Here is a 20,158-nt window from a genome sequence, read left to right on the forward strand (position 1 = left end):
ATATATGTTAGGCTGGTTGTTGTATAGTTGCTAAGTTGTGTCCAACTCTTCTGTGACCCCATGAACTGTAACCCACCAAGTTCTTCTGCCCATGGGATTTTCCAGGCAAGAATACTGGAGTGGGTTACCATTTCCTTCTCCAGGGGATCTTCCTGACCCAGGGATTGAACCAGCATCTCCTGCATTGGCTGGTGGATCCTTGACCACTGAGCCACCAGGGAAGCCCCTGTTAGGCTTGTACATATTAGCAAACCAGAGAAAAACTTAATGCTAGTGAAGATGCAGGGCTATAAAAACCCTTACACACTGCTGGGAAACATGCAGCCACTCTGGACAGTAGCATGGCACTCAGAATAAAAACTTTATAAATGTATATGACCCAGCAATTTTGCTCTAGAGTTGATTTAGCAAAGAAAATCTCAATCATAAATCCATAGAAAACATTTACAGGGATGTTCATTGCAGCATTACTTGTGGTAGAAAGGCATTGGAGGTAATCCAGGTATCTGGTGCAGGGATAGTATAGAGGGAAAAATGTTTTGGAACACACCGTGACATATTATATAGCAATTAGAAGCAGCACATCAAATGTACACGTACAGAACAAATGGATTGTGTTACAGAATTGAAAAAGTAAAGAACAGAATGATACAAAACAGTAAGATTTGCACACATCAAAAATACATGCACTTAGTAAACATATTTACTGTATAGCACAGGAAACTATATCCAGTGTCTTTTAATAACCTATAATGGAAAAGAATCTGAAATGTATACGTGTGTGTGTGTATCTGAATCACTTTGCTGTATACCCGAAACTAATAAAATATTGTAAAACAACTATTTTAAAAAGAATAAAAAAAAAATACATGTACTCAAAAACATTTCGCAAGAACATATACAAATAAAGGGCTTCTCTGGTGGGTCAGCAGGTAAAGAATATGCCTGCAATGCAGGAGACCTGGGTTCAATCTCAGGGTCGGGAAGATCCCCTGGAGAAGGGAATGGCTAGCCTGGAGAATTCAGGCTACCAGTCCATGGGGTCTCAGAGTTGGACACAACGGAGCCGCTAACATATACAAATAAAAGACAATAATAAGGATAGTAGGGTGGTTGCCTATGAGGATACAGAAACAGGATAAGGGAAAATGTAAAGATTTTCATGACTCCCATCTCATTTCATAGACTCATAGAGATTCTCTTATTTAAGGTATGATATGTAAGTATATCTAACTGACAGTATGATAAAAGCAAATGAAGTGACTGAGGCTACCATTGTCAACCCATGCACCTTGTGGAATCTTACTCTCCCATCAGAATGTCTTATGAACCATAAATGTTGTGCAACCATAAGATATACAAGTGTAGAGACCCATGTCAGCCTCTACATTGAATGCTTAGTATGTGATTGCCTTTTAAATTAGTGAAAATTTAAATTAGACCTATGTTTTAATATTGTCTTCTTGCATCTTGCCTTTGGGGAGTGTACATAAAAACCACTTCGATGACCCTTGGTCTGAATTATTTGTTTGGATAAAGTTACTTGAAATCTCAGGATATATCTTAAGAATGTATAGTATGTAAAATCTATTCCATATACATCTGTGTGTTTTAATATGAAATATGATTTCCCCAAATCTTTAGGGAAAATTGCCATTCTGGTAATGTGTGCCCTCTAAGACCCCCTAATATACATCTAATATGAGAAACAGTTTCTTAAGCTGACTTCATTGATCAAAGATCTGTCAGATCTTCAGGAGCAATAATTTTTTTCTTCTTACAGCAAGGCTTTTCACTATTCTGGCTCTTCTAAGATAGATTCTAGTTTGAAATACTACATTGTAAAATATACAGTTATGTTATGCATTCTGATTTTTTTTTTCTTTTAACTTTACAGAGACTGTGCAGTTGATCCAACTTGTGTTTTATGCATGGAGTGCTTTTTGGGAAGTATTCACAGAGACCACCGATATAGGGTTAGTAATATCCAGATGATAACCACACCTAATATTGAAATTTATACTCAATATATTTTCTTCCTTTTTAAAATTCCAAGATTTAACACTGAAACTGGGGAGAGTGGTTAAGAAATGTGTTATTTAAGTACCATTAAACCTGTGATGGCAGTGTAGAGACAAATTATGAATCCAGATTTCATGGAATACATGGTTTAAGAAAGGCAAGACAGATAGCAGCTCTTCAAGTATTGGTTTTCAGCTAGTTTGCTTTGCTGTTTATTTTTAATGTTTATTGTCTTTCTAATTCTAGGTTTATAAAGCAGGTTATCAAAAATTAGAGAATAAAGGTGAGAGTTAAAATGTGAGAGGGAGACTCTGAAGGGAGAATGAGTGAGCAAAATAAGGAAAAGTGACAGGATTATACCTTTAAGAAATATTCTGTTGGTGAACTTCCACAGAATATTTGTCGTTTCTTAATGTTAGAGAGGCACCTACTATTATACAGTGTAGAAGAGAGCCTACTCCAGAACATAAGGCTGACCAGGTTTTGTTTGTTTTACTGCTATAATGCAGTCAGTACTTTTCCAAAAATCAAGTATGTTTGCTTTTAAATCAGGGCCACAGAATACATAGGCAGATTATTGCTAAGCCTGTCCTGGTTCCTCTACTGAAAGTTGAAGCCAGAGCTATGAACATTCAAAAATTTAGGGAGCTGTTAGTAGCTGGAACTTCTCACACTAATCTCAAGTAAAGTGATAGAGAAGAAATATTGTAGTCATCTTATTATTTCAAGAGCTTTATTAGTTTAGGACTTTTTCTCCTGTTTGTTTTTATTTACTCTACCCGAGTATTGATAGTTCAGTTCAGTTCAGTCGCTCAGTCGTGTCCGACTCTTTGCGACCCCATGAATTGCAGCACGCCAGGCCTCTCTGTCCATCACCAACTCCCGGAGTCTACCCAAACCCATGTCAATCGAGTCAGTGATGCCATCCAACCATCTCATCCTCTGTCGTCCCCTTCTCCTCCCGCCCCCAATCCTACCCAGCATTTAGGGTCTTTTCCAATGAGTCAACTCTTCGCATGAGGTGGCCAAAGTATTGGAGTTTCAGCTTCAACATCAGACCTTCCAATGAACACCCAGGATTGATCTCTTGTAGGATGGATTGATTGGATCTCCTTGCAGTCCAAGGGACTCTCAAGAGTCTTCTCCAACACCACAGTTCAAAAGCATCAATTCTTCGGCGCTCAGCTTTCTTCACCGTCCAACTCTCACATCCATACATGACCACTGGAAAAACCATAGCCTTGACTAGACGGACTTTTGTTGGCAAAGTAATGTCTCTGCTTTTAAATATGCTATCTAGGTTGGCCATAACCTTCCTTCCAAGGAGTAAGCGTCTTTTAATTTCATGGCTGCAGTCACCATCAGCAGTGATTCTGGAGCCCAAAAAAATAAAGTCTGACACTGTTTCCACTGTTTCCCCATCTATTTCCCATGAAGTGATGGGACCAGATGCCATGATCTTAGTTTTCTGAACGTTGAGCTAAACAGCTGCAAAATTAAATTCGTATTTTTGTACATTCTTTTTATTTTCATAAATCAGCAAGAGAACCCTAGTTTCCTTTAGGCTGTTCTACCTATCTTTGGTAACAAGAACACACATAAGAGCTGTAGAGTGAAGTTACCATTTTCCATATGCCTGCCTGCTCATGTTTCTTGGTATCTTTGCAGCCCTTAAGAGTAACTGTCATTTGTGAGTTTACATTAATTACCTTGTGATATGTAACACATAAATACTTTCCTTGAGCAAAATATGAAAGGCTCTTTCTAAAATTTTCACCTATATGTATTCATAAACTCACGGCATGTTTTCAGAAGCAGAATTTCCAATCTACTAATTATTAAATAATAGGTTTTATCTTGCCAGATTCCTTGAATCGTTGCTGTATTTAAGGAAGCAGGAATAATTCTTGACCCTCACAAGTGGTAAAATGTTTTGTGGCCAGGTGGTATTTCCAGAGTTTCCTTCCTTTTCAAAGAAGGCTATTTAGAGAGTTTTAGAAAAGAAAAAATAAATGATTTCTATAGTTTTCATTGGTCGTTTTCTCTAATACACATGCAGCACTCTTGTTAGACTTTTGTAGAAGATAGCAGTTATAGGAATCTTTGTAACTCTTGAATCTGTTATAGTATGTTATAGCCTGGTAGCACAGATACCAGCAGTATATCAGTTTAGCCAAAACCTAGCAAGAAAACCCTTGTGAATTTTACTAATTAGAAACTCATACAAGTGGACATGTTTTACCTCTTTAAAATAGATGTAGCCTTGTTTGGTAGAAACCAATGCAATACTATAAAGCAATTATTCTTCAATTAAAAATAAATAAAAAATAGATGTTGCTTACTAAACACTATAAAGTATCTTATTTTATTTTGAAATCACTTAAACTAGCCTCTAGGCTTATTTAAAATAAGTTTTAAAACATTGAGAGATTTGGCATTTTGATTTTATCCTCCAAAGAAATTAAACATTTTAGCAATGTTATTTCCTTAGCACTTGATATTTCTATTTATAAGCTGATAGTCCTCAGTAAATACTTACTGACAAGATACTTTACAATTTCTTTTCAAGATGACAACATCAGGAGGTGGAGGTTTCTGTGACTGTGGTGATACTGAAGCTTGGAAAGAGGGTCCTTACTGTCAGAAACATGAACTTAACACCTATGAAACTGAGGAAGAAGAGGTAAAAACATTTTCACAAAATTGTTACTTAGGAAATACTATTTTAACTATGTTTTTGAAATATTTTCAGACTTAGAATTAGGTGGTAATATAGAATTGTATAAGTAAAATAGTCCTCTCACAATAAACAGTGTCCAAGTATACTTGAAAAGCTTTTTTGCATTTTATGGATGCCATACAGTTACTAATAGAACCCACTTGACATTCTAGAAATTTAACTTGGACTTTTGCATTTGTTTTATTTTAAGCATATGTGATTTTTTTTTAAGTCTTTATTTTTTATTAAAAGGGTTATTTTTGTATACATGTAGACCAGTTAACTTAGTTGATTTTTATTTGTGTTGTGACCAAGACTTTGTAGACTGGATACCTTTCTTTTCTATAGTCATCCATAGCAGCCAGTCCTACTTATCATCTCCCAGTAAATCAGCGTCATTGGATATGTGATGGGACCAAACATTGGGATGATAGCTCAGTACAAATTATGCTTATTCCAGTAAATAATGTGCTCTCTAAAATTATTGGTGATCCTTCATTGTTTTTCTCTAAATGATATTTGGAATGATTCAGTGGATTTTCACTAAATAAATAGCTTCAAACTCTGCTGTTTGTGACAGTTGATATTTGATTTAAGATCTTATTTCAGATTTTAATTTTAAATGGCAGAGAGGTGGGTATATTTAGAGTACTTATGCATTGTTAGTAAGTAGATCTCATAGATATTTAGGGCAAGTGGACATTACTAGTGCTTCCTTGTGCATATATCTTCCTGGTCTCGAGTATTTTAACAGAAAGACCAAAGAACTTACGGTGTAGGACAGTGTGTTTTAGACTGTTCCACTGTGTTTTGGACGGATGAAGTTTGTGCAGAATGATTCAGTGCTATAGAAAACATGTATTTGTTTGTGTTTCATTTGCTTTGTGCATGTGTTCTGGGATTATTTGCTAAAGAGAGATGCCAAATGATCAGGGTTTCAGATTTCTCCACTGGCAGTTGGAACAGCTCCATTTTTATCTCTTACGTATTGGATTGGGATTCTGTATATAAAAACACAAGCAAGGCAAACAAAGATAAATTTGGAAAAGGGGGTTTTAACTTTTGAAAAAAATTGAGAGCTAGTATAAAACTTCAGGATTCTGGGAGAAAATATTTACAGATCATATCTGATAAGTGTCTGGTATCTGGAATATATATCTTATAACTCAGCAACAAAAAGACAACACAATTAAAAATGGGCAAAGGACCTGAATAGACATTTCTCCAAAGAAGATGTAGTACAAATGACCAACAAACACATGAAAACATGCTCAAGATTATTAGTCATTAGGGAATTGTAAATCAAACCACAGTGAGATACCACGTCACACCCATTAGGATGGACATAATCAAAAAAGTGGTAAATAGATTGGAAAGGATGTAGAGAAACTGGAACTCTACAGTGCTAGTGGGAATACAAAATGATTCAGCACTGTGGAAAACAATTTGACTATTCCTCAAATGGTAAACATTGCCATATAAACCTGTAATTTCATTTCTAGGTATATATGCAAAAGAATTAAAAACAAATATTCTGATATGTACATGCACAAACATGTTAGTAGCAGCATTATTCGTAATAGCCGGAAGGTGGAAACAGCCAAAATGTCTCTCAATGTGTGAGTGGATAAACATACGGTGTAATATTAACTCAGTTATAAAAAGAAATGAAGTAATGAACTTTCAAAACATCATGAAAGAAGCCAGACACAGAGGGTCGTATATTGTATGATTCCATTTATGTGAAGTATCCAGAAAAGAAATCTTTCGAACACAGACTGGTGGTTGCCAGGGGATAGGGAAGGGAAGAATGGAGAAAAACTGCTTAATGGGTAAGGGCTTTTACTCTGAAGTGATAGAAATGTTTTGGAACTAAATACAGGTGATTGTGACTCAATATGAGGTACTAGATACCAGCAGATTGTTCACTTTAAGTGTTCTAAGAAAAATTATGAATCTGCTTGCAGTTACTCGGTTGGCTTTATCCTCATACGTTAGTGGGGTAGCTATCAAGTAGTGAAGACAGGTTAATTTCCTAAACTTTAAGAAGATGCTGGAACCCCAGGTGGTCTAGTGGTTAAGAATCTACCTGCCAGTGCAGGAGACACAGGTTCAATCCCTGGTCTGGGAAAATTTCACATGCTGTAGAGCAGCTAAGCCCGTTAACTGCAACCACTGAGCCCGAGTAGTTGCAACTACTGAAGCCCGAGCGCCTAGAGCCCGTGTTCTGCAACAAGAAAAGCCACTGCAGTGAGAAGCCCACACTCACCACAACTAGACAAAGCCTGTGCAGAGCAGTGAAGACCCAGTGCAGTAAACGCAAATAAATTTTTAAAATTTAATACTGTTGAAAAAAAAAGAAAATGCCAGCAAGATACCTGCTTGAGTGAAATTATGTGGTCCTGCCTCGAGAATATATGTTCCAGCAATTTGATAGAGAATCAAACCTCCAGACTCTGCCATTTAATTCCTGCTTAAGAATTCAGTTAAGAGAATGAAGTCTTTGAGGAAAGACTAGAAGATATTAAAAAGATAGCATTATGTTTAGCATACCTGGTCCCCACTCACTAAATTCATATATTATCTCGGTTTTCTATATTTTGTCCTTGAAATGGAAGAAAGCTATGTAATATTGGAACGTGGCTTTTTAGTCTGTCATAGAATTGTTTTTATTGAACATAATTTTATTTTTGTTATACATTCAGCCTACATCTTAAGAAAAAGTTGGAAAAATTGGATTATATACTTCTGTTGGGGTAGTGTTTAGAACAGCTGTGTAAGATAAATACTACTGTTACCCATGTTACCCATAGCTGTGAAAACTTGAATCTTAGATTAAGAAAGTTGTCTGCAGTACCCCACACAGTAAGTGCTGGTGCTGGGCTTTAAACCCAAGTATTTCAGACAACTCTGATAGTACATTACACTGAATTTTGGAAACATTTTTTGGCAGTGGAATTTTTTTAAATAAAATTTTAATTAAATCCCAATAGTAAAACATAAAAGTACTATTATTAATGAATTTATTTTTTATAAGTTGGAATGTATATTATTTACTTGTTAGAAAAGCATTCATGATTATTTTGTTTCTAGTTAATTTCTAGTTTTAGTTGGGCAGTGTGGAGAAAGCTCTCATTCATACCTTATTTGCACAAGATAGCAGTTAAACTCTTTTATATTATATGGTTACTTTTTTTCCCCTTCTTTTTTTTCTGTTTGGCTGTGTCACTTGGCTTTCAGGATCTTAGTTCCCTAACCAGGGACTGAACACATGCCCTCAGCAGTAAAAGCTCAGAGTCCTAACTACTGGACTACCAGGGAATTCTCTCTGTTTTTTTCTTTTGACATTCTAAAAATTCAAACATTATAGAGGTATAGAAGTGTATCACATAAAAGATTAAAGTTCTCCATAATTCCCATGGTCTTCTAAGATAACCACAGGTAGCCTTTTTAACTCATTGACAAAGGCTTGCATTCTCTAATATAAATGTCATCAAAAACCATTATTAATCATAATAGGTAATCCAGCATAGGATAAGACGGTCATTTATTTTCTCATTCTGACTGACTTACGCTGTGATAAGAGCACTTTGAACAGAAGTCTCTTCAAATAGCATTTGATTTCCCGTTGTACACATGAATAGACTCGCACAGCCTAGCATCTCTTCACTGCAGAAATGTTTCTTAATTCGTAACCATTTTCAGGAAGTTAACATGTGCATACAAAGATGGCAGAAGAATCTTTACCTGGAGACTGTTTAAAGGTATAGATAATCATATATTTTTACACAGGCGTGTATTTCAGATACAGGTCCTGGGACGTTGTAGAACAGAGCTTGAACACTGCTGGCTTGGATTCTCGGAAGGTGACAGTTGTTTCTGTCCCAACACCATTTAATTCTTATAAATCCTGTTGATCATAGTTCTTCAGTCCGCTAAAATGTCTTGTGTTATGGGACATAATTGTAAGAAACAGAATGACCATATAGTGAGATACTGTAACCTAGAAAACTGAGTTTTGGTTCTACTTTTTATTTTAGTTCTGTGTGAGGTTCATTTTATGATTACTAGCCACTCTTCTATGAATCCCCCAAAGGTTCCAGTTCCAGTACCTTCTTTATAATAGGTGATTTTACCATGTTAACTTCTAAAGTCTCCATAAGAAATGGTAGCAAACCTGGTAGCAGTATAAAAAAATTTTTTTTGATGAAACATACAAAACATAGGTAGAAAGTTCTGTAAGACTTTGGAAAACCTTCTTACTTTACTTTTTCTTACATTCTTTAAGCCCTGCACCCATCTTCTTTAGGAATCTTTGTCCTTTTTTCTTCATTCTTGTTATTACTCTCCTCCATTTGATTTATATCAGTTCCATTAAGCTGGTCCTTAATGGTGAGGATGTACAAAAATGTTCCTGTATCCTTACGTGTATTTGCAAGAATGTTCCCATTCCATCATGTTGGAATATATTGATTTTCTTATTGAGAGATGAATATAACACTTTGAGCCATTAAGCTGAATAACATGTTTATCTTAAATCTAAACATAAGATAAAGCATTAAGATTAAAGATTGTGTAAAACATTTTGCCAGCCTGACTGAAAGATACCATGATAAACTTAGTGTATGTTTATAGTAATACTTTTTTACATTAGCCTTGAAATTTAGTGACTTATTCACTGTTAAGTCTAATGTGTGAAGTTCCATGTTACATGCAGACACAGCCTGTCTCACTGAAAGGGAGTAATTCTTAACCACATCAAGGAGCAGTGTTCTGATCTTGTTGACTTCTCCCTTCAGAATTCTCAAAATCAGACTTTCCTTTGTACCTGTAAAACGAAATATTGCTTGTCTGTCCTCAGATGACTTTTCCTTGTTTTTCCTGGAAATTGGGGATTAGAGGGATATGAAGCTGTCAGTTCAGTTCAGTCGCTCAGTCGTGTCCGACTCTTTGCGACCCCATGAATTGCAGCACGCCAGGCCTCTCTGTCCATCACCAACTCCCGGAGTCCACCCAAACCCATGTCCATTGAGTCGGTTATGCCATCTAACCATCTCATCCTCTGTCGTCCCCTTCTCCTCCTGCCCCCAATCCTACCCAGCATTAGGATCTTTTCCAATGAGTCAACCCTTCGCATGAGGTGGCCAAAGTATTGGAGTTTCAGCTTCAACATCAGACCTTCCAATGAACACCCAGGATTGATCTCTTTTAGGATGGATTGATTGGATCTCCTTGCAGTCCAAGGGACCCTCAAGAGTCCTCTCCAACACCACAGTTCAAAAGCATCAATTCTTCGGTGCTCAGCTTTCTTCACCGTCCAACTCTCACATCCATACATGACCACTGGAAAAACCATCGCCTTGACTACATGCTTAGATTTTAAGATCCCGTAATGCCATTCCAAAATTTTTAGATTTATTAGGCATTGGAATGCCTTGGAATGTTTTGATTCAGAAGATTCAGTAATAGGGATTATTGTGGACAAAATGTTTTAGAAGTTTGATTTGTTGAAATATAACATATAGGATCAAATTGACAAGAAACTGACGCTGGAGGATCAGTCAGCCTTTTACAGTAGTATTTTGAGGAGGAAGACAGAATGGAAAAAAGGAGAATTAATGTGCTTTTAACATGGTTGCTTTTTTCTTCCTTCAGGATCCTCTTGTCCATTTATCAGAAGATGTGATAGCAAGAACTTATAACATTTTTACTATTATGTTTCGATATGCAGTAGAGATATTAACCTGGGAAAAAGAAAGTGAATTGCCACCAGATTTAGAGATGATGTAAGTACAACCCATTTATTCTTTGTCTTTGCTTATACTCAGTTTTAACCATTTTGATTCTGATTCCTCAAATTAATACAGCTAGGATTGAACATAATCTTTTTTTAATTATTAGTTTTCAGCAAAATAGTAACCTTGATTTTATAGTTTTAAAATATATGTGAGCCATTTAATTGGTAGAGGTTTTTCCCTGTTGATTGCTTTAGCTGATTTATAGCTGTGTTTTAGCCACATCAGAGCTGTACCACTGGTTGCAAGCCCGGGCATTTTTCTCTTCTTTTTGTGTTAAAGCTGTTAACTCGATAATTCTTTTTGTTTCATCTGTCAGATTTGATTAGGGATTGAGCACTGTGACCTAAGTGAGTTTTTTGGTTTGACTAAATGCACAAATTCAGTTTTAACCATTTTGATTCTGAATTTTTTTAAATTCATTCTACACTTTGTGCTTCTTTTGGTGTACATCTAACTTTTTTTTTGTTTTTTTACCAATTTTTCTTAAATTATTGAGGAGATTGTAAATTTGCAACCAGAGAGCCAGATTCTGCTATAGCTGTATTACAGCTAAGGACTTACTTTTTTGCATGAATGTGCTTGCCTCAAGCAGCCTTCTCTTTTACTTTTAATTGTAACCAAGCTTGTTGGAATCATAGTCATGCTCAAGGTTGAATACAAGTGAGAGTCTAAAGGACATTGGTGCTGTATCTTTTTTGCTTTCTCAACGGTGTTCCAAATAATCAGGTTATAGTTTATGTTTCTTAATGAAATGAGATGTTAACATTCCTTTTTGGAAATGTTGAAAATGACTTAGTTAACCTTGTAACTTTATCTTTATGTATTTTGAGTTGGGAACCAATCAAAATCTAAATCTAAAATCCAAATTTAGACCCTAGAGAATAGAAAAGTTGTGTTTTTATTTTTCTGTTCCATTGTAAGTTTGGGACCACCAGCATAGAAGGGAAAACAGTCTAACTTTACTTCTCTTGTAATGTTTTCTCATCTTAGTAAATGACGTTTCATCTACCCAGAAACCTGAATCACCCATATTATCCACTTAGATTTCAGGTCCAGCAGGTTCTCCCTGTATCAAGTTGTTCTACTTTTGTTCATCTGCATTACTACTATGGTAGTCCAAATTACATTAATTTCATCCTTGGACAACATAATACCCTTAACCAGACTGCCATATCCACTCTTGTCTCCCGCAGTTCATTCTCCACACTGTAGCCACAGTGAATTTTAAGGCAAATCTGACTGTAGCTCCTATTTCACCATTTCAAATCCTGGATTGCTCTTAGGATGGAAAAATCCAAATCTATTTCAAGGTCTTTAAGATTTCTGCCTCTCTCCAGACTAATCTCCTTCCTCCCTGTGCTCCACCACCCAGTTTACCTTTACCACCTCAGGGTCTTTGCTTTCACTTTTTTCTAGCCCATAGTTTCTCAGCCTTGGTACTGTTGACTTTGGGGGCCAGATATTATGGGCATGACTTGGCATGACTTGTGCATTGTAGAATTTTTAGCAGCATCACTGGCTTTTACCCACTGGACACCAGTAGCACTCCTATCCCAGTCATGACGACCAAAAATGTTTCCAGACATTGCCAAGTGGTCATCTGTGGAGGGTTGAGGAGAATTCCCCCCAGTTGAGCACCACTGATAGCCAATTCTGACTTCAGCTCTCAAGTTCCTTCTTTGGCAGTTCCCTGAACTCCCAGACTGGTTTTATCCCACCCTGGCATCCTGTTCTTGATAAAAGCCAATTCACACAGATTATATGTGTGTATCTTTCACACCAGCTTGATAACATCATAGAATGTGGGGACCACAGATGACTTCGTTACAAATATGTGCCTAGTACCTAACACATTCCCTAGGACAGATTGTCTGAAGTGAAAGTGTTAGGTATTCAGTCACATCCAACTCTTTGCGACCCCATGGACTGTAGCTCTCTAGCTTCCTCTGTCCATGGAATTCTCCAGGCAAGAGTACTGGAGTGGGTTGCCATGCCCTTCTCCAGGGAATCTTCCCAATCCAGGGATTCAACCCTGGTCTCCTGCATTGTAGGCAGATTCTTTACCGTCTGAGATACTAGAGAATCCCAGAACAAAGTATTCTCTTAATAAATCATCCTGGAGCAGGGTGATATGCAAATAGATGATGTATAATTAATGTTTTATCCCACAGCGAGAAGAGTGACACCTACTATTGCATGCTGTTTAATGATGAGGTTCATACCTATGAACAAGTTATTTATACTCTTCAGAAAGCTGTTAACTGTACACAGAAAGAAGCCATTGGCTTTGCAACTACAGTAGATCGAGATGTAAGTAACTTCATTACATTGATGTTGCATAATTACACTTTTAATACAGGTAAGGTAGCCTAGAAAATTAAGTTAGAAGTGTTTGTCTAGGTTATTTTTTTTAAATTTCATATGAATATTGTCCCAAATATATATTGGATATAACTGTAGGCTATTGTCAGAAAGTTGAGGTGAAAACATAAATTGCCTTCATTCTACACAGAAGAACAAATGTAGTATTGTTCAAAGGTATATGCTTACTGATGGCTTGAAAATGTTGCTTTGAAGGAAAATATTTTAATTTACTTTCTAATTAATGAATAAAATAAACATTGTAAATATTAAAAATTGACCAGAGTTGTTATATGCTCATATAACATTTTGTTTACTGATTCAAAAATTATTAATACTGAATATAAATATTTTTGCAAGTTAATCTCAAATGTCTTTATTTACAGGGACGTAGGTCTGTTCGATATGGAGAATTCCAGTATTGTGAACAAGCAAAATCAATAATTGTGGTAAGTAATGTAAAAACATGTCTACACTTGTATTTTTTATTAGTATAAAACTAGTCCTACATTTTGGTGTTTATGAAGACATTTTTCTGCCTTCATGAATGTAAAGCCGACATCAGCCAAAAATCATGTTTAAAGATACGTTAGTTTAACATTGCTTGTTGCTTTACCTGGTTTTTTTTAAGCTGTATGATTGATATAAAAAAGTGAATGTTTAGATGCAGTACATATATATTTTTTCTCTCTTCCTATTCATCAGAGATGTCTTAGAAATTTTTTTACTTTCTGTTTTGTTTTTGATAAGGTTTCATGTTACCTTTTTAGTAATTAAATTGGGCTTTAGCACCAAGATTAGAATTCAAGGGAAGTTGTTTCTTGTTACCTTATAGCAAGGTATGCTGTATATCCTAATAGCAATTAGTGTATAATACATCTGAAAGAAAACTATTCCCCACATTTAGATTTATTTTTAAAAGTTAGAATTTATTGTTTTTAACTATTCCATGTAACTGCATTTTATGTAAATGTCCTTTTAAAATATAATTTTATATATTGTAAAATATTTTAAATATATAGATAAAACAGAGATAACACAGCATTTTCAGCCACACTAGATTTTGCCAAGTTAATCTCCAAAATAGTGGTACCCAATATACATTCCAACCAACAGTGAAATACAGTTGCATGCCTCTACTGCTTTATCAGAACTATATATTGTCAAATTAAAAAAATTTTGCCAACCTGCTGTGTATGTATGGCATCTCATCTGTTAAATTTGCACTGCCTTGATTACTGAGTATCTTACTTCATATTTATTGTATTGGTCATTTAAGTTTTCTGTAAATTTCTTGTTCATATCCTTTACCCATTTTTTTTATTAAGTTATTTGTCTTTTTCTTACTCATTCGTAGGGGTTCTTTACATAATCTGAATCCTGATCTTTTGTTACAGTATCTTTTCCTGACATACGACTTCATATCTTATTTGTGATGCCTCTCCTTGAGCAAAAACTTTAATTTTAATGTAGCAAACTATATTTTTCTGTTTATGAGTTTGTGTCTTATTTTAAAAATTCTTTATTGATATCTGGACATACTCAATTTAATAATGCGTTAGAAACAATACTGTGGTAGAACATTCCCATTCTTAGGAACTATATACTGAAGTTTTTAGGAATAAGAGGACATGATCCACATAAGTTACCTTCCATGGTTCTTTTTTGTTTGTGTGTGGAAAAAGAAAGATAATGTGTAAATGATAAAGCAGTTAGGATAGAATTTTACAGGTAATTTTACAGAATCCAGGTAAAGAAGATGACATTTTTTCCCTTTAATTTGTTGTTTAATAGTGTTATTTCAGTTTTTCCCTAAAAAATAAGTACTTGTAGTCTCTGGTAGTGTCTGCATAGATATAGCAATACTATTTTCGTAATATAGAATAGAAAGTCCATAAATAGATACTACTTTGAGGAAAATCGAGGACAAAGATATATTCTTAGGGAGGAGGAAAGCTTCTTAACCAAGACTAGAACTCAGGAGTTAAAAAGAATACATTTTTTTTGGCTACATAAAAAGTTTGTGTGGCAGAATATTACTAAAAATGTCAGCAAATTTAGAAAAATTATTTCTGACACAAAGGATAGACATTTAGTGTTTATGGTAAACAGAGCACTCATAGATTATCAAGTAGGGAGCAAAGAACAGAATAGAAAAATGGACATCGGGTATAGAAAGACAACCACAGGAGAGATAATCTCGATGATATAAATATATGTAAAAAGAGACTCAAACTCGCTAGTAATTAGCAAAATGACAGGGAGATTTCATACCTAACAGATGAAGAAATTAGAGTGATAAAGTATCTTGCTGGCAGAGATGCAGAGAACAGAAAAATACTCATGTAAAAATAAATTACTACTATGTATTTGGAAAACAATCTAGTAGCATATATTAAAATTTTGCCTCTCCTAGAAATTTATCCCATAAAAATATAAGCACCAGTTAGTGTGTGTACAAAGATGTTCAGTACTACCTTTGTTGTAGTCATAGAAGATTGAAACAGAGAGAATATGAATACCCTTCTCTAGAGAATGTTTAAATAAATCCACACCACAGAATATGATGAGTCATTAAGCTCCCCCCCCCCAAAATCTGTTAACACAAAGATGCAAAAGAGTATGGTAATATTCCATTTTTTTGGAAATCAAATCAAAGTCTCTGTAACTGTGCATATATGATACATATAGGTGGATAAAATATGCAAAGGTGTACTGTGCTAAAGTGGGTTTTGGAGATGGGATGAGATGGGTAGAGAGATGATTCAGAAAGAAAAGGAAAAGGGGGGAAAACATGTTAAATGAGAAGTTTTGATAGACTTAAATACATTTCTCCAAAGAAGATATGCAGGTTGTCAAAAAACATGGAAACATGCTCAATAATACTAATCATTAGGGGAATGCAAGTAAAAAACCATAATAAGATAGCACCTCATATGCATTAGGATGGCTATTATAAACAACAATAACAGAAAATCACAGGTATTGGCAAGGATATGGAGAAATTGGAACCCTCGTGCGCTATTGGTGGAAATGTAAAATGGTGCAATCACTGTGGAAAACAGTATGGTGCTTCCTCTAAAAATTAAAAGTAGAATCACCGTGTGATCCAACAGTTTTGCTTCTGATTATGTACACAGAAGAATTGAAAGCAGAGTCTCATGTTCATAGCAGCATTATTCAGTTAACAGAAGGTGTCTATCAATTCATCCACTGATAGACACTTGAGCAATTTAACTGGAAGAATGGTTAAACAGAATTTATATACATACAATAGAATTTTATCCAGCCTTAAAAAGGAAGAAAATTCTGGTACACACTAGAGTGTAGATGAACCTTGAGGACATTATGCTAAGTGAAATAAGCTCGTCACGAGAAGGTAATGTATGGTTGTTTGTATGAGGTACCAGAGTGTTTGGGTACAGAGTTTCAGTTTTGCGAGATGAAGAGTTCTGGAAATCATTTGCACACTTTGCACTACAGAACTGCACACTTAAAAATGGTTAAGCTGCAAAGTGTTGTGTGTTTACTATAATTTTTTTTTAAGTATTAATGACATCACATTTGTGCAGTGAAGTAAATTCAAATTAGTGTGTACCTAAGAAATTAGTTTTAAAACATAAAGCCAGTTTAACACTTAAATAATTTATAATTGATGGGGCACATTTTCAGATATAAGACCAAGAATTCAGGTTAAAACTGTAACTTCTTACTTTTTTGTAAGAATCCTAGGATTCCTTCTAGAAAATTAGAATCTGAATAAAGCAACCCAAGTGGTGTTTTTCTTACACACATACATGAATAACTCACCTGTAATGATGAGAGTGTAGTTATATTAAATAAAAATTTGACTTATTTTCTATAAAATAGCCTTTTTAAGTTTGTTTTTTTTTCATCCTGTCATTTCTTTTTAAGAGAAATACCAGTAGACAGACAAAGCCACTCAAAGTTCAAGTTATGCATTCGTCTATTGTCGCACATCAGAATTTTGGTTTGAAACTTTTGTCTTGGCTGGGAAGTATTATTGGATATTCAGGTAGGTCCATAAAACCTTGTGCAAATTGACTTAAAAATGAGCTCATATGCCCTAGCAAAACTATTTTGGAAAAGTAACAGATGGAATCAGGTGTTCTGGTTTGTTGTGTTGTTTTTTGTTTTTTGTTTTTTGCTTTAGTTTCATGTTTTAAAATACCATCTCAGAATATCTTTATACACACAAAAAAATATTTCCCAAATTTTGATCTATGGGATCTTTTTCATATGCATACATTTATGTATTTACATACATAAATAAAAGATATTTATTTATCTTCAAATAAATAAAGGAAACAGTGGATTAAACAATTGTAACTGATTTTAATATGCTAATGAATCTAAATCTTACCAACTTGATAAAAGAACCTATTTTTAATGGAGCATCCTGTGGAATTCTCTTCCACAAAGCAAGCTAGAGAATGCTACTGTAAATAAAACCTAAATGATTAACTGTTTAAAGGATATCTTTGTTTTGATTTCTACAATTTGTGTTTACTGATAATTTGCAACCCTGAAAATATGTAAATTTGAAGTTACTGTGTATTTCAGTTTTTGTTTTCCCACAGTCTACAGATTAGATAATCTTTTTAAAGTAGTGCTAACAATTAAGAGCCTTCATGTCCAATGCCAAAAATACAAGTTTGTTGTGTAACACTGAAGAGTAAACTAGGAATACATCTAAGCTGTCTGTGCTACATTTCTTGAGGCAAGGAATGTGGTTTGAATAGATGATATTCCAGTGTTTGCTATAAAGAAAATTTCTAAAACATTTGTATTAAAAAGCTTTTAGAAGGAGTATTGCCAACTGTGAAATGACAGGTGAAAATCGGGAGGTGTGGAAATTTAGGAGAACATGTTTGCTTGCTTTTTAAATGTCTTTCCAATTAGTTTCTTAACCTTTTTTAACTTTGCTGTTTTCCATTGGGTATCTATCTGTATACCAAGTACTGTGCTACAGGATTAATAAATAGTATCATGGAAACAGTTTTCTGCTAAAAATTTTCTTTGAGAAAATTTATCATCAACAATTTAAAGACCTCATCATCTATTATTTAATATGTATATAAAGTTTTCTCTGTAGCCTTCTAAAAAATTTCTATTTGGTGGCTCTTATAATTAAATTAAAAAAAGTTTCAGATTATTTTGCATGATTGTAGATGACTAAAAACAGTGATTTTAAATATAAAATATGAAACTGGAAGGTATTAAAGTTCTAGTTTTGTTAATGCTTACATTAATATTTGAAGGTATTTTTTTTTTAAGTTTAGCATTTAGAATACATAGGAATTTGCCTTCCAGAGCCTCTCACATAGTGGGTATACATAAGTACATATTTTTGTATTTTTGTTTAATGAAGAACATTTTGCATCATAACAATAAAATGGACTGGTATATATTAAAGTACAGAGTATGTATTCTTTTAAATGGTAGCATAATTTCCTTTTATACCTATTTTCTGTTATCATAGGATATATAACAATTTTACTATTACCTGGTTTAATTAGCATAGATGTTTAGAAAACCATGTTTACTTCAGTGGCTTTTGGATTCTTTGTTGTTTAAATTGTTTAAGCATGAAAGGTCATTGCCATTCTGATAGACAAATATTTTGGAATTCTGGAATAAAAGTTGGTATATAATGCAAGATTTGGAATTTTTCTCCCATTTTGTGAAAGTGTTAATAAAATAGTTAATATAGTTACTTTTTCTGAATAAATTTGACCTTTTAAAAAAGAAATTAAAAACTCTATAGTAAGTCCATTTGAACATTTTTACTAATATTTTATTTTAATATTTGAAGTTAACTATTTCTTGACTATTTTCCTTCCTGTTTTAAGATGGCCTTCGCCGAATTTTATGTCAAGTTGGTTTACAAGAAGGGCCAGATGGTGAAAACTCTTCTCTAGTGGATAGATTGATGCTTAGTGACTCCAAATTGTGGAAAGGTAAGTATCTTAACTACTGTAAGGTATAGGGGAACTTTCATAGGTAATTGGGATGTTAAAGTTTCTTTTTCATTTGAGGAAATATTTAATAAATATATTTATGGTTTTTAGAATTAGCTCATGGAGTCATATTCTTTGGGGAAAAAACAGATTTGAGGATCCATGACTCAAATAACCTTTATGTTTTATTGGAAGAATACATTTAGAAAAACTGATTTTTAAAGGAGCAGGTTTCACATGTTTTAAGGAATACATGTAGAGTTTTGCTCTTGAGACTTAAAAATACAATTGATCGTATGAAAACTTTGGAAATGTAATTTTTGGCTTGTTTGGTGTATCCTCATGTTACGTCTGCTCTTTTTGTAAAAGGTGCTAGGAGTGTGTATCATCAGTTGTTCATGAGCAGTCTACTTATGGATTTGAAATACAAGAAACTGTTTGCTGTTCGATTTGCAAAGGTAAGTAGTTTCTCACTTTTGAAGAGTAATAAAATAGGTTATATACAGAATAACTGTAGTCCATAATTATATTCAGCATTTGTAAAATTAGTAGCTAATAGTAATGTGTCATTATGTTGATTTTAAATTCTAAGAAACTTCATAAATTATCTTTTTATCTTTTATCAGTAGAATAAAATTCTAGCAGTGAGGTTTTTCATGTTTATAACCTGCCATGATAATATGAATATCTATCTATGCAGTGTATATGACATGAAGTGGTAAATGGAAACTTTAAACTTATGCCATTCTGAATTATGATATTATTCCTATTAAATTTTGTGTAGGAAAAGATAATCTTAGTTGAAATGACATGTGTATATGGATGTGATTTAAAAATCATGAACTCTAGGTTGTTGATATCATTGAATTATGTTCTTCTCCCTTAAGCTAACTGCTTGGTTATTTTTATTCACCTGAATTAGGGATTATTAACAAAGGAAACATATAAGAATCATTTGAGAAGCTCTTTCAAAATATACATGTTCGTGTTTTCCATCCTCAAATCTGCTGAAGCAGATTCACCAAGAATAGGGTCCAAGCATGTGTACTTTGAAAGAGTCATCAGGTGACTGTGCTAGGCATCCAGAAGTAATGAAAGTCTGATTTCATCAGAGACAGTGTAAAGCTACACCTGTGTGCAATGACGGCCCAGGATTTTAATAGCTATTACTCCTATTTGAGCTCATAAACTGCCAATTGTACTCAAGAAGACTAAATAGTGAATCAGTGTTTTTACAGATTAGTATATTGATAGTTGGTAGAAATCATTCCGGTTAT

The 20,158-nt window shown here is 34.3% G+C and overlaps 1 protein-coding gene across 19 annotated transcripts in view; it reads left to right on the plus strand.

Annotated features, from left to right (window-relative positions):
* UBR2 (ubiquitin protein ligase E3 component n-recognin 2) overlaps positions 1-20,158 on the plus strand; it is a 109,947-nt gene that overhangs the window by 31,011 nt on the left and 58,778 nt on the right. For 13 of the 19 annotated variants that reach the window (XR_014061832.1, XR_014061833.1, XR_014061834.1 and 10 more), the window contains exons 3-10: positions 1,898-1,976; positions 4,592-4,705; positions 10,397-10,527; positions 12,711-12,849; positions 13,287-13,349; positions 16,816-16,936; positions 18,774-18,881; positions 19,251-19,339. Coding sequence is in view for 12 of the 19 variants with exons in the window: in XM_081518696.1 (XP_081374822.1) it covers positions 1,898-1,976; positions 4,592-4,705; positions 10,397-10,527; positions 12,711-12,849; positions 13,287-13,349; positions 16,816-16,936; positions 18,774-18,881; positions 19,251-19,339 (844 nt within the window). In the remaining 7 variants the exon portion in view is untranslated. Of the gene's footprint in view, positions 1-1,897; positions 1,977-3,003; positions 3,291-4,591; positions 4,706-10,396; positions 10,528-12,710; positions 12,850-13,286; positions 13,350-16,815; positions 16,937-18,773; positions 18,886-19,250; positions 19,340-20,158 lie in introns of all 19 variants that reach the window. The other 6 variants (XM_081518698.1, XM_081518697.1, XM_081518694.1 and 3 more) reach the window with 3 other exon arrangements.

This window comes from Giraffa tippelskirchi, chromosome 8 (genome assembly GCF_054371585.1).
Source record: "Giraffa tippelskirchi isolate mGirTip1 chromosome 8, T2T-mGirTip1v1.2.pri, whole genome shotgun sequence".
In the NCBI taxonomy this organism is placed as follows: Eukaryota; Metazoa; Chordata; class Mammalia; order Artiodactyla; family Giraffidae; genus Giraffa; species Giraffa tippelskirchi.